The 17945-nt window shown below is 31.1% G+C and overlaps 2 protein-coding genes across 2 annotated transcripts; one reads left to right on the top strand and one right to left on the bottom strand.

The window, feature by feature from the left end:
* The first annotated feature begins 1206 nt into the window (after positions 1-1206).
* LOC147815995 (uncharacterized) lies at positions 1207-5808 on the top strand. Its single transcript, XM_087157968.1, has 2 exons — positions 1207-2601; positions 5048-5808. Exons 1-2 carry the CDS (start codon positions 2563-2565, stop codon positions 5537-5539), a joined length of 531 nt encoding a protein of 176 aa, XP_087014094.1. The 5' UTR covers positions 1207-2562; the 3' UTR covers positions 5540-5808.
* Positions 5809-8189: 2381 nt separating this feature from the next.
* LOC147815994 (uncharacterized) lies at positions 8190-12792 on the bottom strand. The gene is made up of 2 exons (XM_087157967.1): positions 11397-12792; positions 8190-8950 (listed from the first exon to the last, which is right to left on the bottom strand). Exons 1-2 carry the CDS (start codon positions 11433-11435, stop codon positions 8459-8461), a joined length of 531 nt encoding a protein of 176 aa, XP_087014093.1. The 5' UTR covers positions 11436-12792; the 3' UTR covers positions 8190-8458.
* Between the last annotated feature and the right edge of the window lie 5153 nt (positions 12793-17945).

Raw genomic sequence — 17945 nt, 5'->3', positions numbered from 1 at the left:
TTGGGGTGAAATATTGTATATTATGAAGTAATGACGTCATCTTTTGATTACTTAATACATAAATGATATCATGCTTTTACTCTAGTGGCGCCATCTATGTGGGGATGATGGAAATAAAATAACTTTAAATCTATTTTAATATTTAAATCTGTTTTATTATTATTTATTAAATATAATTAAGGCTGAGGATCGAACTCACGCCAATCAAAAAGTCTTCGTGGGTCAGTAGTTGGATATCATAACCACTGACCCTCGAATGCTTGGTTAGATATGTGTAAATAAGTTAAACTTTTGCATTCTGAGCACGTGTATAAATGAAAAGGATTTTATATCGATACCATCCTGCAGTTTCATCGATATATTTTCACTTGACAGTTATTAAGTAATTATTTCTGCCACTCGAAAGGATATTATAACTTTCTCTGGAAGGCAACGGTACTGATCATACACGTGTTAATTATTACATAATAAATAAATGATATCATGATTTTCACTCTAGTGGCGCCATCTATGAGGGAATGTTAGAAATAAAATAACTTTAAATCTATTTTATTATTTAATTTAAATATAATTATTACTGAGGATTGAACTCATCATGTGGTGATAAGAGATAACGATAAATAGAGGTGCCAAGAGGTTTATTAATACTATAAAATAGTATTCATCGAGTTTTTAAAAAATAATTAAGGAATATCTTTTTTTTAATCTTACGAATATATTTATCCTAAAATTTATAAATGACGAATGTTAATGAGAGAAGAAAATTTTGTGCAGTTTCATAATAAAAATGAAGGAATCCTTCATATAGAACGGTTTCAAATTATTTAATTATAATATTCGTATGTTAAGAGTATTATTTTATATTAAATATTTCTAACTTAACATAAATTGAATAAATAATTAAATTTATAAAAAATATTTTTCACAATTAGTTCTATTTTATAATATTTATATTTTATGTTTTTGAATTGTATTTAACAGTATGAAATATGCTTAAAATTAAGTATTACGAATGGATTTACATTTTGTCCAGAGTGTGTGGGGAGGGGGAGGAGTCGTACACTTGGAAGGGGGGTACAATTTTAAAAAATTAGAATGAAATGCAATTATTTCAAATGATTATTTAATTAATCTTATTTTAAATGAGTATTAAATTGACTTTATTTTTAATGATTATTTAATTGATCTTATTTATAATTATTGTTTAATTGATCTTATTTTTAATGATTGTTTAATTGATCTTATTTTAAATTATTATTAAATTGATCTTAATTTTGATGAGTATTTAATATTTTTTTTATTTATTATTTAATTGGAAAAATAACGAAGATGAATAAAATAACTCACGGGAGAAACGAAAAACAGCTCAGGTACAAGATAATACAAATTGAAGCATGTGCGATTTTCCCACGATACCACCTTTATATGGACCCCCCATAGGTTCCTATGAACAAGCGAAAACAAGATTTCTCTCTTGCAATCCCATGAGTCATCGAATATCAAGTTATTGTTGCGAATACTAGTTAAACTTCTTTTGGACTGTTCTGACGTCATAATGGAAAGTCAAGGAGTGCTTATTTCAGCCCGCCTGAAATCGAAACTTCGTCTGCAACGTCATGGGGAGCTTATTTCTTTTTTTTCTTAAGCCTAAAATATTTTTAATTTCGGTTTCTGTTTTTTAATATAGTTTCGTTTTTTAAATATTATTTTCATTTATTAGTTTTTTTGAGGGTGGCAACACTTATTATTTTTAATATTAGTTTTTAAGGATGGCAACACTTAGAAACTTTGTTATTTGGGGAGATATTGTATATTATGAAGTTATGACGTCATCTCTTATTACGTAATAAATAAATGATATCATACTTTTACTCTAGTGGCGTCATCTATGTGGGAATGTTAGAAATAAAATAACTTTAAATCTATTTTAATATTTAAATCTGTTTTATTATTATTTATTAAGTATAATTAATGCTGAGGATCGAACTCACGCCAATTAAAAAGCCTTCGTGGGTCAGTAGTTGGATATCATAACCACTGACCCACGAATGCTTGGTTAGATATGTGTTAATAAGTTAAACTTTTGTATTCTGAACGCGTGTATAAATGAAATGGATTTGATATCGATATCATTCTACAGTTTCATCGATATATTTTTCACTTAACCTTTGACAGTTATTAAATAATTATTTCTGCCCCTCTTAATGTTATTATAACTTTCTCTGGGTGGCAACGGTACTGACCATACACATGTTAAGATTTGACGTGTTTTGTGTGATAACACAACTACTGGTTACAGAGCGAGTCATTCTGATAACATATAACAAGCTAGATCTTGGGCTATGACGTATGTGTTGAATTCAGTTCCTTTCACTTGCGCTGGTAAATAGTTAAGCATGTGACAGTTTAACATATTTCTGATTGGCTGTTAGAGCTACATTTTCATGATTTGGCAACTAGAAGGATAGAGTGACTTAAATTCCCTAACCCCCTCTTATCTTAGTATTTCACTTGTTGTGTCTCGATTAAGTTTTTGAATGTTTTTCAATTCACCAGGTCGTTATGGACGGTTATTTAAAGAGAAAACATGCTGAAACTGAAGTAAGTACTATTGATTTCTTAGTATTTTACTATGCTTTTTAAATTTATTGTTAATAGAATTGTTTTATTTTAACTTCTAGCACTAATTCGTTTTTAGGCAGAGCATGTGACAAAACTTAGTTAACTTTAAAAATTTTATAACTACGTTATTTTTATTATATTGATGATAAATAGTATATTGATAATGTTAAATAGTATTATTCATAAAACTACTGAGATGCGTTAATCTGTATCTTTAATTAACCAAGAGAAAGTAAATTGTTTCGCACATTTTAATTAATTATTTTAATTTTATTAATAATAAAAATTACTCATCTTCTTAGTTACAAATTAGGAATAGTTATTATTTTTTTTCATTACGTAATCTAAATAAAGTTAATATTTGTTAAATTAACTTTCCATTTGCTAAAATTTATTAAGTACGTTTACTGTGAATATTAAAAGTATTAGAATTAAAGGTATATTAATTTTAAATCAATAAATATTAGTTTATACGATTTTATTTTTATCCCTATCGTTTGGATTTACGGCTATCAATGTTGTCATTTTTGAACCCAAAAGACAATGAAACTCCTAGATCTTGAGACAATACATGTCTTCGAAGTGGACTTTGTGAGTACCCATGTTATATGAGAAGGAAAACTACGAAAACCTCCTACTCTTAGTCCGACGACAAATAGTGGGATTGGTTTCGTTAAACAGTATCCTGTGAATGTACAGAGATTAGAGGAAAACTTAAGGTTTTAATAAAATAAATTTTAATAATTTAAAAAATACTATATGAATTCTAATGGTGTCATCTTAAAATGTTAGAAAGAGACTATATTCATAACTCTTAGTTTTAGTTATTTTTTAACATAAATACAGTTGATATAAATGACTATAATTATTATTTACCTATTCAATATTACCTATTATTAACCTATTCAATAAAAAAAAATACACCCTTTAATAATTAATACAAAAAAGTTTTCATTAAAACTAGAAAATTATTACAAAAATATTAAAAAAATTTTGAAAAACTAGAAATTTTTTACAAAAATAAAATTATTTTCTGAAATATTAGAAAATCTCCCTCAGTAATAAAAATATTTTCTAAAAAACTAGAGCATTTTGTAAAAAAGAACGAATAACGACATATTTATATTATCAATTAAATTTCCTTAAAATTTCAAATGAATTATTTTAAATCTAAGAAACATGTAATGGGAATTTTTGCCGCTTTAAATTCATTTATATTAAAAACATATTCGTTTTATTATAATTTAATATTATAATAATGCAAATAACTTACTTTATTTTCAAATTAGGAGTTAATTTAAAACTAACTATAGCCTTTCTATTTGAAAGTATATATTTAAATGATACTGATTATAGAACTTGAACATGTTATCTATTTCTCACAAAATTTTACAAAGATAATGTCTGTCCGGGACGTTTTGGGCTTATCCACGTTTTATCAATTAGTCATAATAACATAGTTCTTCATACTTGTTATAGAACGTGGGAATAAAATTATTTCTTAAAAAATTGTTAAGAAACATATGATGTATGCTCGCAGAAGTGATTGGGTGAAACTTTGAATAAAATGTTATTTATTTTATTAAAATATATTTTGTCTTTATAGATCATTTTCACATGTGAAAAAATTTATATTATCAAGAAAAAATTACACTCTTTAATAATTAATACAAAAAGTTTCAGAAAAATGTATAGAATTTTCTGAAAAACTAGGAGATTTTAGCAAAAACTTTCATATTTTTATAAAACTGACAAATTTTTAGCAAAAAAAGTAAAAATATTTTCTTCAAAGAGAATTTTTTTTTTTGTAAAAGCATAAATATTTTTTTTTAAAGATCGAAATTTTTTAACAAAAAGTTAAATTTTTTAACAAAAAGTTAAAATTTTTAACAAAAAGTTAAAATTTTTTCTTAAAAGATCGAAAATTTTTCTAAAAACATAAATATTTTCCTACAAGATAGAAAGTTTTTACAAAAAGATAAAATATTTTCTTAAAAGACAAACTTTTTTTGTAAAAACGTAAATATTTTCTTAAAAGATAGAAAATTTTGTGAAAAAGTTTGAATTATTTTTATAAAATTAACAAATTTTAACAAAAAGTTAAAAAAAATGTTTAAAAGATGGAAGATTTTTTGTAAAAAACATAAATATTTTCTTAAAAGACAAAAAATTCTGTTAAAAAGTTTTAAATACTTTTATAAAGCTAGCAAAAAGTAAAAATATTTTCTTAAAAGTGAACGTTTCATATTTGTTTTTGTAAAAAGGTTTATTTTAGACAGAACTCAGGAGGTAAAGACTTTTACTTTGCAAATAAATTCTTAATCGTAGTAATCAAAAGGAGTTATGAACATTATCATAAACATTTTAACTGTGTGTTGTTAATTATTTTTCTTGGTGACTCAAAATTTTCTTTTTTTTATTGTAGGAAGGAAACAGAAAAGGATTCTCAGCTTTAGTCATTGATTTTGAAGGTTTTCAACTTTCTTCAGGGACATATATTGTCAAAGAACTTGCTTTTCATGCTGTAAAAGGTAATCCCATTACCGGAGTGTGTACATTCCAACCACCGTTCCCGTTTGAAGAACTTCCAACACAACAGAAAATGCAATATTCTTGGATAGTCCGAAATATTCATCAAATAGATTGGAACCAAGGAGAATTACCCTACATTAAATTTCATACTATGTTGACTTTTTTGTGTGATATGTATTCACATATCTATGTGAAAGGACTCGAGAAACGGAAATTTTTAGAAATTCTAACCGGCAGAGTGTTTTACAGTTTAGAAGATTTTGGCTGTCCGAAAGTAGATGAACTGATACCAACTTTTTCATCGTGCACTATACATTCACCAGATTTTAAACATTGTGCTCTCGTTAAGGCGAAAGCATTTGGACGATTTCTACAAGACCTATAAATAGGACAAGCACTCGGAATTCAACATAAAGCTGTTCCTGGAAGTAATATAGTAAATCTTATGAATGACTTTTTTGCGAAATAGAAAATCAGCTCCAGTGGGGAGAAATGTATTTTTAAAACCATTAAACGATGTTCAATTACCAGCAAATTTAGATGTAAATAAAAAAATTGTATAGTAAAAATAAAATTTTTTAGAAAGCTGTAATGTATGCTCGCAGAAGTGGTGAGGTGAAACTTTGAATAAAAATGTTATTTATTTTATTAAAATATATTTTGTCTTTATTGAGTATTTTCACAGTTGAAAAAGTTTATATTATCAAGAAAAATTTCACCCTTTAATAAATAATACAAAAAGTTTCAGAAAAATATCTAGAACTTTTTGAAAAACTAGGAAATTATTACAAAAACATAAATATTTTCTTAAAACACAGAAAAATTTTGTTAAAAAGTTTGAAACATTTTTATAAAACAAGCAAATTTTTAACAAAAAGTAAAAATATTTTCTTAAAAGAGAAATTGTTTTTATAAAAACATAATTACTTTCTTAAAAGATAGAAAATTTTTAACAAAAAGTTAAAATATTTTCTTAAAAGAGAATATTTTTTGTAAAAACATAAATATTTTCTTAAATGATAGAAAAATTTTGTTAAAAAATTTGAAATATTTTTGTAAAACTAGCAAATTTTTAACAAAAAGTAAAAATATTTTCTTAAAAGAGAAATTGTTTTTATAAAAACATAATTACTTTCTTAAAAGATAGAAAATTTTTAACAAAAAGTTAAAATATTTTCTTAAAAGAGAAAATTTTTTGTAAAAACATAAATATTTTCTTAAAAGATAGAAAAATTTTGTTAAAAATTTGCTAGTTTTATAAAAATATTTCATATGCATTGCATTGATACAATACAAAACACTTACCACAGTTTGTCCACAGACTATATCGATATAGTAATATTAAAATAAACTAATATCTATGCAAATTTTATTTACTAGATAACTTAAGAAATGGCTCATTCCAAGTGAGATCGTTCAAACTAAAATAAAAAATATATATTTTTGCCGTCTTGTCCCAGATTTTCATGAAAATTTATTGTAGAAAGGTCTTAGACACGAAACGGCTAAAATAATTTTTTTTCAGAATTCTTGGACCAAAGCTATGTCAAGAGCACCATTTTGAAATATGATTCGATTTACGAAAATGGCGAAACTGAAGACGGTGGCTTATATGTTAAAAATGCCTATATCTTTTTTATTTATATTAACCAATTTTCATAATTTTGGCTTCTCATAATTTTGTACTATAAAGAAGTTTACGCTATATAATTAAAAGATATAGGCATTTTTAACATATAAGCATATATTAACCATTTATATTAACCAATTTTCTTATTATATTTATATTTATTTATATTAACCAATTTTCATAATTTTGGCTTCTCATAATTTTGTACTATAAAGAAGTTTACGCTATATAATTAAAAGATATAGGCATTTTTAACATATAAGCATATATTAACCATTTATATTAACCAATTTTCTTATTATATTTATATTTATTTATATTAACCAATTTTCTTATTATATTTATATTTATTTATATTAACCAATTTTCATAATTTTGGCTTCTCATAATTTTGTACTATAAAGAAGTTTACGCTATATAATTAAAAGATATAGGCATTTTTAACATATAAGCCACCGTCTTCAGTTTCGCCATTTTCGTAAATCGAATCATATTTCAAAATGGTGCTCTTGACATAGCTTTGGTCCAAGAATTCTGAAAAAAAATTATTTTAGCCGTTTCGTGTCTAAGACCTTTCTACAATAAATTTTCATGAAAATCTGGGACAAGACGGCAAAAATATATATTTTTTATTTTAGTTTGAACGATCTCACTTGGAATGAGCCATTTCTTAAGTTATCTAGTAAATAAAATTTGCATAGATATTCGTTTATTTTAATATTACTATATCGATATAGTCTGTGGACAAACTGTGGTAAGTGTTTTGTATTGTATCAATGCAATGCATATGAAATATTTTTATAAAACTAGCAAATTTTTAACAAAATTTTTCTATCTTTTAAGAAAATATTTATGTTTTTACAAAAAATTTTCTCTTTTAAGAAAATATTTTAACTTTTTGTTAAAAATTTTCTATCTTTTAAGAAAGTAATTATGTTTTTATAAAAACAATTTCTCTTTTAAGAAAATATTTTACTTTTTGTTAAAAATTTGCTAGTTTTACAAAAATATTTCAAATTTTTTAACAAAATTTTTCTATCATTTAAGAAAATATTTATGTTTTTACAAAAAATATTCTCTTTTAAGAAAATATTTTAACTTTTTGTTAAAAATTTTCTATCTTTTAAGAAAGTAATTATGTTTTTATAAAAACAATTTCTCTTTTAAGAAAATATTTTTACTTTTTGTTAAAAATTTGCTTGTTTTATAAAAATGTTTCAAACTTTTTAACAAAATTTTTCTGTGTTTTAAGAAAATATTTATGTTTTTGTAATAATTTCCTAGTTTTTCAAAAAGTTCTAGATATTTTTCTGAAACTTTTTGTATTATTTATTAAAGGGTGAAATTTTTCTTGATAATATAAACTTTTTCAACCTGTGAAAATACTCAATAAAGACAAAATATATTTTAATAAAATAAATAACATTTTTATTCAAAGTTTCACCTCACCACTTCTGCGAGCATACATTACAGCTTTCTAAAAAATTTTATTTTTACTATACAATTTTTTTATTTACATCTAAATTTGCTGGTAATTGAACATCGTTTAATGGTTTTAAAAATACATTTCTCCCCACTGGAGCTGATTTTCTATTTCGCAAAAAAGTCATTCATAAGATTTACTATATTACTTCCAGGAACAGCTTTATGTTGAATTCCGAGTGCTTGTCCTATTTATAGGTCTTGTAGAAATCGTCCAAATGCTTTCGCCTTAACGAGAGCACAATGTTTAAAATCTGGTGAATGTATAGTGCACGATGAAAAAGTTGGTATCAGTTCATCTACTTTCGGACAGCCAAAATCTTCTAAACTGTAAAACACTCTGCCGGTTAGAATTTCTAAAAATTTCCGTTTCTCGAGTCCTTTCACATAGATATGTGAATACATATCACACAAAAAAGTCAACATAGTATGAAATTTAATGTAGGGTAATTCTCCTTGGTTCCAATCTATTTGATGAATATTTCGGACTATCCAAGAATATTGCATTTTCTGTTGTGTTGGAAGTTCTTCAAACGGGAACGGTGGTTGGAATGTACACACTCCGGTAATGGGATTACCTTTTACAGCATGAAAAGCAAGTTCTTTGACAATATATGTCCCTGAAGAAAGTTGAAAACCTTCAAAATCAATGACTAAAGCTGAGAATCCTTTTCTGTTTCCTTCCTACAATAAAAAAAAGAAAATTTTGAGTCACCAAGAAAAATAATTAACAACACACAGTTAAAATGTTTATGATAATGTTCATAACTCCTTTTGATTACTACGATTAAGAATTTATTTGCAAAGTAAAAGTCTTTACCTCCTGAGTTCTGTCTAAAATAAACCTTTTTACAAAAACAAATATGAAACGTTCACTTTTAAGAAAATATTTTTACTTTTTGCTAGCTTTATAAAAGTATTTAAAACTTTTTAACAGAATTTTTTGTCTTTTAAGAAAATATTTATGTTTTTTACAAAAAATCTTCCATCTTTTAAACATTTTTTTTAACTTTTTGTTAAAATTTGTTAATTTTATAAAAATAATTCAAACTTTTTCACAAAATTTTCTATCTTTTAAGAAAATATTTACGTTTTTACAAAAAAAGTTTGTCTTTTAAGAAAATATTTTATCTTTTTGTAAAAACTTTCTATCTTGTAGGAAAATATTTATGTTTTTAGAAAAATTTTCGATCTTTTAAGAAAAAATTTTAACTTTTTGTTAAAAATTTTAACTTTTTGTTAAAAAATTTAACTTTTTGTTAAAAAATTTCGATCTTTAAAAAAAAATATTTATGCTTTTACAAAAAAAAAAATTCTCTTTGAAGAAAATATTTTTACTTTTTTTGCTAAAAATTTGTCAGTTTTATAAAAATATGAAAGTTTTTGCTAAAATCTCCTAGTTTTTCAGAAAATTCTATACATTTTTCTGAAACTTTTTGTATTAATTATTAAAGAGTGTAATTTTTTCTTGATAATATAAATTTTTTCACATGTGAAAATGATCTATAAAGACAAAATATATTTTAATAAAATAAATAACATTTTATTCAAAGTTTCACCCAATCACTTCTGCGAGCATACATCATATGTTTCTTAACAATTTTTTAAGAAATAATTTTATTCCCACGTTCTATAACAAGTATGAAGAACTATGTTATTATGACTAATTGATAAAACGTGGATAAGCCCAAAACGTCCCGGACAGACATTATCTTTGTAAAATTTTGTGAGAAATAGATAACATGTTCAAGTTCTATAATCAGTATCATTTAAATATATACTTTCAAATAGAAAGGCTATAGTTAGTTTTAAATTAACTCCTAATTTGAAAATAAAGTAAGTTATTTGCATTATTATAATATTAAATTATAATAAAACGAATATGTTTTTAATATAAATGAATTTAAAGCGGCAAAAATTCCCATTACATGTTTCTTAGATTTAAAATAATTCATTTGAAATTTTAAGGAAATTTAATTGATAATATAAATATGTCGTTATTCGTTCTTTTTTACAAAATGCTCTAGTTTTTTAGAAAATATTTTTATTACTGAGGGAGATTTTCTAATATTTCAGAAAATAATTTTATTTTTGTAAAAAATTTCTAGTTTTTCAAAATTTTTTTAATATTTTTGTAATAATTTTCTAGTTTTAATGAAAACTTTTTTGTATTAATTATTAAAGGGTGTATTTTTTTTTATTGAATAGGTTAATAATAGGTAATATTGAATAGGTAAATAATAATTATAGTCATTTATATCAACTGTATTTATGTTAAAAAATAACTAAAACTAAGAGTTATGAATATAGTCTCTTTCTAACATTTTAAGATGACACCATTAGAATTCATATAGTATTTTTTAAATTATTAAAATTTATTTTATTAAAACCTTAAGTTTTCCTCTAATCTCTGTACATTCACAGGATACTGTTTAACGAAACCAATCCCACTATTTGTCGTCGGACTAAGAGTAGGAGGTTTTCGTAGTTTTCCTTCTCATATAACATGGGTACTCACAAAGTCCACTTCGAAGACATGTATTGTCTCAAGATCTAGGAGTTTCATTGTCTTTTGGGTTCAAAAATGACAACATTGATAGCCGTAAATCCAAACGATAGGGATAAAAATAAAATCGTATAAACTAATATTTATTGATTTAAAATTAATATACCTTTAATTCTAATACTTTTAATATTCACAGTAAACGTACTTAATAAATTTTAGCAAATGGAAAGTTAATTTAACAAATATTAACTTTATTTAGATTACGTAATGAAAAAAAATAATAACTATTCCTAATTTGTAACTAAGAAGATGAGTAATTTTTATTATTAATAAAATTAAAATAATTAATTAAAATGTGCGAAACAATTTACTTTCTCTTGGTTAATTAAAGATACAGATTAACGCATCTCAGTAGTTTTATGAATAATACTATTTAACATTATCAATATACTATTTATCATCAATATAATAAAAATAACGTAGTTATAAAATTTTTAAAGTTAACTAAGTTTTGTCACATGCTCTGCCTAAAAACGAATTAGTGCTAGAAGTTAAAATAAAACAATTCTATTAACAATAAATTTAAAAAGCATAGTAAAATACTAAGAAATCAATAGTACTTACTTCAGTTTCAGCATGTTTTCTCTTTAAATAACCGTCCATAACGACCTGGTGAATTGAAAAACATTCAAAAACTTAATCGAGACACAACAAGTGAAATACTAAGATAAGAGGGGGTTAGGGAATTTAAGTCACTCTATCCTTCTAGTTGCCAAATCATGAAAATGTAGCTCTAACAGCCAATCAGAAATATGTTAAACTGTCACATGCTTAACTATTTACCAGCGCAAGTGAAAGGAACTGAATTCAACACATACGTCATAGCCCAAGATCTAGCTTGTTATATGTTATCAGAATGACTCGCTCTGTAACCAGTAGTTGTGTTATCACACAAAACACGTCAAATCTTAACATGTGTATGGTCAGTACCGTTGCCACCCAGAGAAAGTTATAATAACATTAAGAGGGGCAGAAATAATTATTTAATAACTGTCAAAGGTTAAGTGAAAAATATATCGATGAAACTGTAGAATGATATCGATATCAAATCCATTTCATTTATACACGCGTTCAGAATACAAAAGTTTAACTTATTAACACATATCTAACCAAGCATTCGTGGGTCAGTGGTTATGATATCCAACTACTGACCCACGAAGGCTTTTTAATTGGCGTGAGTTCGATCCTCAGCATTAATTATACTTAATAAATAATAATAAAACAGATTTAAATATTAAAATAGATTTAAAGTTATTTTATTTCTAACATTCCCACATAGATGACGCCACTAGAGTAAAAGTATGATATCATTTATTTATTACGTAATAAGAGATGACGTCATAACTTCATAATATACAATATCTCCCCAAATAACAAAGTTTCTAAGTGTTGCCATCCTTAAAAACTAATATTAAAAATAATAAGTGTTGCCACCCTCAAAAAAACTAATAAATGAAAATAATATTTAAAAAACGAAACTATATTAAAAAACAGAAACCGAAATTAAAAATATTTTAGGCTTAAGAAAAAAAAGAAATAAGCTCCCCATGACGTTGCAGACGAAGTTTCGATTTCAGGCGGGCTGAAATAAGCACTCCTTGACTTTCCATTATGACGTCAGAACAGTCCAAAAGAAGTTTAACTAGTATTCGCAACAATAACTTGATATTCGATGACTCATGGGATTGCAAGAGAGAAATCTTGTTTTCGCTTGTTCATAGGAACCTATGGGGGGTCCATATAAAGGTGGTATCGTGGGAAAATCGCACATGCTTCAATTTGTATTATCTTGTACCTGAGCTGTTTTTCGTTTCTCCCGTGAGTTATTTTATTCATCTTCGTTATTTTTCCAATTAAATAATAAATAAAAAAAATATTAAATACTCATCAAAATTAAGATCAATTTAATAATAATTTAAAATAAGATCAATTAAACAATCATTAAAAATAAGATCAATTAAACAATAATTATAAATAAGATCAATTAAATAATCATTAAAAATAAAGTCAATTTAATACTCATTTAAAATAAGATTAATTAAATAATCATTTGAAATAATTGCATTTCATTCTAATTTTTTAAAATTGTACCCCCCTTCCAAGTGTACGACTCCTCCCCCTCCCCACACACTCTGGACAAAATGTAAATCCATTCGTAATACTTAATTTTAAGCATATTTCATACTGTTAAATACAATTCAAAAACATAAAATATAAATATTATAAAATAGAACTAATTGTGAAAAATATTTTTTATAAATTTAATTATTTATTCAATTTATGTTAAGTTAGAAATATTTAATATAAAATAATACTCTTAACATACGAATATTATAATTAAATAATTTGAAACCGTTCTATATGAAGGATTCCTTCATTTTTATTATGAAACTGCACAAAATTTTCTTCTCTCATTAACATTCGTCATTTATAAATTTTAGGATAAATATATTCGTAAGATTAAAAAAAAGATATTCCTTAATTATTTTTTAAAAACTCGATGAATACTATTTTATAGTATTAATAAACCTCTTGGCACCTCTATTTATCGTTATCTCTTATCACCACATGATGAGTTCAATCCTCAGTAATAATTATATTTAAATTAAATAATAAAATAGATTTAAAGTTATTTTATTTCTAACATTCCCTCATAGATGGCGCCACTAGAGTGAAAATCATGATATCATTTATTTATTATGTAATAATTAACACGTGTATGATCAGTACCGTTGCCTTCCAGAGAAAGTTATAATATCCTTTCGAGTGGCAGAAATAATTACTTAATAACTGTCAAGTGAAAATATATCGATGAAACTGCAGGATGGTATCGATATAAAATCCTTTTCATTTATACACGTGCTCAGAATGCAAAAGTTTAACTTATTTACACATATCTAACCAAGCATTCGAGGGTCAGTGGTTATGATATCCAACTACTGACCCACGAAGACTTTTTGATTGGCGTGAGTTCGATCCTCAGCCTTAATTATATTTAATAAATAATAATAAAACAGATTTAAATATTAAAATAGATTTAAAGTTATTTTATTTCCATCATCCCCACATAGATGGCGCCACTAGAGTAAAAGCATGATATCATTTATGTATTAAGTAATCAAAAGATGACGTCATTACTTCATAATATACAATATTTCACCCCAAATAACAAAGTTTATGAGTGTTGCCACCGCAAGAAACTAATATTAAAATTATTATGTATTGCCACCCTCAAAAAAGTAATAAATGAAAATAATATTTAAAAAACGAAACTATATTAAAAACAGAAACCGAAACTAAAAATATTTTAGGCTTAAGAAAAAAAGAAATAAGCTCCCCATGACGCTGCAGACGAAGTTTCGATTTAAGACGGGCAGAAATAAGCACACGGGCAGAAATAAGCAACTTCCGGTTAATAGACGGGCAGAAATAAGCAACATCCGGTTTGGCAGAAATAAGCAACATCCGGTTTGGCAGAAATAAGCAACTTCCGGTTGGGGCAGAAATAAGCTCCGATTGACTTTGAGTGATGACGTCACTTCCGTAGCACGTACATCGGCTATTACTACTTAGAGCGGAAGCTCAAGTCAGGAGTAAAGGCACAGGCGTGTCGTAGAAGGGCAGTGTTGAGTCTGCCATTTTCGGGCACCGCAACGTGGCACTACAGCCGCGCACGAGCCGCAGTTGGGCCATAGAGTGTCCGCCTTCTTTGGCCACTAATTAGAGCTGATGCCCAACTGAGGAGTAAAGGCACTGGCGTGTCGTAGTAGGGCAGTGTAGTTTCCTCCATTTTGGCCACCACAACGCAGCACTACAGCCGTGCACGTTTCGCAGTAGGTCCGGGGAGTGTTCGCCATCTTTGGCCACATATTAGAGCGGAAGCCCAACTGAGGAGTAAAGGCACTGGCGAGTCGTAGTCAGTCAGTGTAGAGTCTGCCATTTTGGGGCACCGCAACGCGGTACTACAGACGCGCTCGAGCCGCATTTGGGCCATTGAGTGTCCGCCTTCTTCGGCCACTAATTAGACCTGAAGCCCAGCTGAGGAGTAAAGGCATTTTCGTGTCGTAGTCGGGCAGTGAAGAGTCCGACATGTTGGACCACCGCAACGCGGCACTACAGCCGCGCACGTGCCGCAGAACGGCCATGGAGTGTCCGCCATCTTTTTCCACTAATTAGAGCGGAAGCCGAAATGAGGAGTAAAGACACTGGCGTGTCGTAATAGGGCAGTGTTGTTTCCTCCATTTTAGCTACCGCAACACGACACTACCGCCACGTACGTGCCGCAGTAGGGCCATAGAGTGTCCGCCTTCTTTGGTCACTAATTAGAGCTGAAGCCGAACTGAGGAGTAAAGGCACTTGCGTGTAGTAGTAGGGCAGTGTAGTTTCCTGCCATTATGGGCCACCGCAATGCGACACTACAGCCGTGCACGTGCCGCATTAGGGCCGGGGAGTTCTTGCTATCTTTGGCCACGGATTAGAGCGGAAGCCCAACTGAGGAGTAAAGACACTGGCGTGTCGTAATAGGGCAATGTAGAGTCCGACATTTTGGGCCACCGCAACGAGGCTCTACAGTCGCGGACATTACGCAGTAGGGCTATGGAGTGTCCGCCATCTTTGGCCACTGATTGGAGCGGAAGTCGAACTAAGGAGTAAAGGCGCTGACGTGTCGTAGTAGTGCAGTGTAGAGTCCGATATTATGGGCCACCGCAACGAGGCTCTACAGTCGCGGACATTACGCAGTAGAGCTATGGAGTGTCCGCCATCTTTGGCCACTGATTAAAGCGGAAGCAAAACTGAGAATTTAAGTCTTTGGAAGGGTCTAGTACGGCAGTGCAGTGTCCGGCATTTTGGACCACCCCAAGGGGGCACTACAGCCACGCACGTGCCGCAGTAGGACCGTGGGGTGTCCGCCATGTTTGGCCACGGATTAGAGCGGAAGCTCAGCTGAGGCGTAATGGCTCAGGCGTGTCGTAGTAGGGCAGGGAAGAGTCCGCCATTTTGGGGCACCGCAACGGGGCACTACAGCCGCGGACGTGCCGCAGTAGGGCTATAGACTGTCTGCCTTCTTTGGCCACTGATTAGAGCGAAATCCGATCTGAGGAGTAAAGGCACTGGTGTGAAGTAGTAGGGCAGTGTAGTTTCCTGCAATTTTGGTCACCGCAATGCGGCACTACAGCCGACCACGTGCCGCAGTAGGGCCAAGGAGTGTCCGTCATCTTTTGCCACTGATTAGAGCGGAAGCGCAAATGAGAACTAAAGTCTTTGGTAGGGTCTAGTATGGCAGTGTAGTGTACACCATTTTTGGCCACCACGACGGGGCACTACAGCCCCGCATGTGCCACAGTAGGGCCGTGGAGTGTCCGCCATCTTTGGCCATGGATTAGAGTGGAAGCTCAACTGAGGAGTAAAGGCACAGGCGTGTCGTAGAAGGGCAGTGTAGAGTCCGCCATTTCTGGGCACCGCAACGCGGCACTACAGCCGTTCACGTGCCGCAGAGCCGCCATGGAGTGTTCGCCATCTTTGGCCACTGATTAGAGCAGAAGCCGAACTGAGGAGTAAAGGCACACGCGTTTCGTAGAAGGGCAGTGTTGAGTCTGCCATTTTAGCCACCGCATCACGGCACTACCGCCTCGTACGTGCCGCAGTAGGGCCGAAGAGTGTCCGCCATCTTTCTTCACGGATTAGAGCGGAAGCTCAAGTCAGGAGTAAAGGCACAGGCGTGTCGTAGAAGGGCAGTGTTGAGTCTGCCATTTTCGGGCACCGCAACGTGGCACTACAGCCGCGCACGAGCCGCAGTTGGGCCATAGAGTGTCCGCCTTCTTTGGCCACTAATTAGAGCTGATGCCCAACTGAGGAGTAAAGGCACTGGCGTGTCGTAGTAGGGCAGTGTAGTTTCCTCCATTTTGGCCACCACAACGCAGCACTACAGCCGTGCACGTTTCGCAGTAGGTCCGGGGAGTGTTCGTCATCTTTGGCCACATATTAGAGCGGAAGCCCAACTGAGGAGTAAAGGCACTGGCGAGTCGTAGTCAGTCAGTGTAGAGTCTGCCATTTTGGGGCACCGCAACGCGGTACTACAGACGCGCTCGAGCCGCATTTGGGCCATTGAGTGTCCGCCTTCTTCGGCCACTAATTAGACCTGAAGCCCAGCTGAGGAGTAAAGGCATTTTCGTGTCGTAGTCGGGCAGTGAAGAGTCCGACATGTTGGACCACCGCAACGCGGCACTGCAGCCGCGCACGTGCCGCAGAACGGCCATGGAGTGTCCGCCATCTTTTTCCACTAATTAGAGCGGAAGCCGAAATGAGGAGTAAAGACACTGGCGTGTCGTAATAGGGCAGTGTTGTTTCCTCCATTTTAGCTACCGCAACACGACACTACCGCCACGTACGTGCCGCAGTAGGGCCATAGAGTGTCCGCCTTCTTTGGTCACTAATTAGAGCTGAAGCCGAACTGAGGAGTAAAGGCACTTGCGTGTAGTAGTAGGGCAGTGTAGTTTCCTGCCATTATGGGCCACCGCAATGCGACACTACAGCCGTGCAAGTGCCGCATTAGGGCCGGGGAGTTCTTGCTATCTTTGGCCACGGATTAGAGTGGAAGCCCAACTGAGGAGTAAAGACACTGGCGTGTCGTAATAGGGCAATGTAGAGTCCGACATTTTGGGCCACCGCAACGAGGCTCTACAGTCGCGGACATTACGCAGTAGGGCTATGGAGTGTCCGCCATCTTTGGCCACTGATTGGAGCGGAAGTCGAACTAAGGAGTTAAGGCGCTGACGTGTCGTAGTAGTGCAGTGTAGAGTCCGATATTATGGGCTACCGCAACGCGGCAATAAGGCCGCGAACGTGCCGCAGTTGGGCCATGGAGGGTCCGCCATCTTTGGCCACTGATTAAAGCGGAAGCAAAACTGAGAACTTAAGTCTTTGGAAGGGTCTAGTACGGCAGTGCAGTGTCCGCCATTTAGGACCACCGCAACGCGGCACTACAGCCGCAGACGTGCCGCTGTAGGGCTATAGACTGTTTGCCTTCTTTGGCCACTGATTAGAGTGAAATCCGAACTGAGGAGTAAAGGCACTGGAGTGAATTAGTAGGGCAGTGTAGTTTCCTGTAATTTT

This window comes from Parasteatoda tepidariorum, chromosome 2, assembly GCF_982258835.1.
Source record: "Parasteatoda tepidariorum strain Cologne lab strain chromosome 2, Ptep-v5.0, whole genome shotgun sequence".
Lineage (NCBI taxonomy): Eukaryota > Metazoa > Arthropoda > Arachnida > Araneae > Theridiidae > Parasteatoda > Parasteatoda tepidariorum.
The sequence above is the reverse complement of the archived record's forward strand: the minus strand, read 5'-3'. Positions and strand labels throughout refer to the sequence as shown.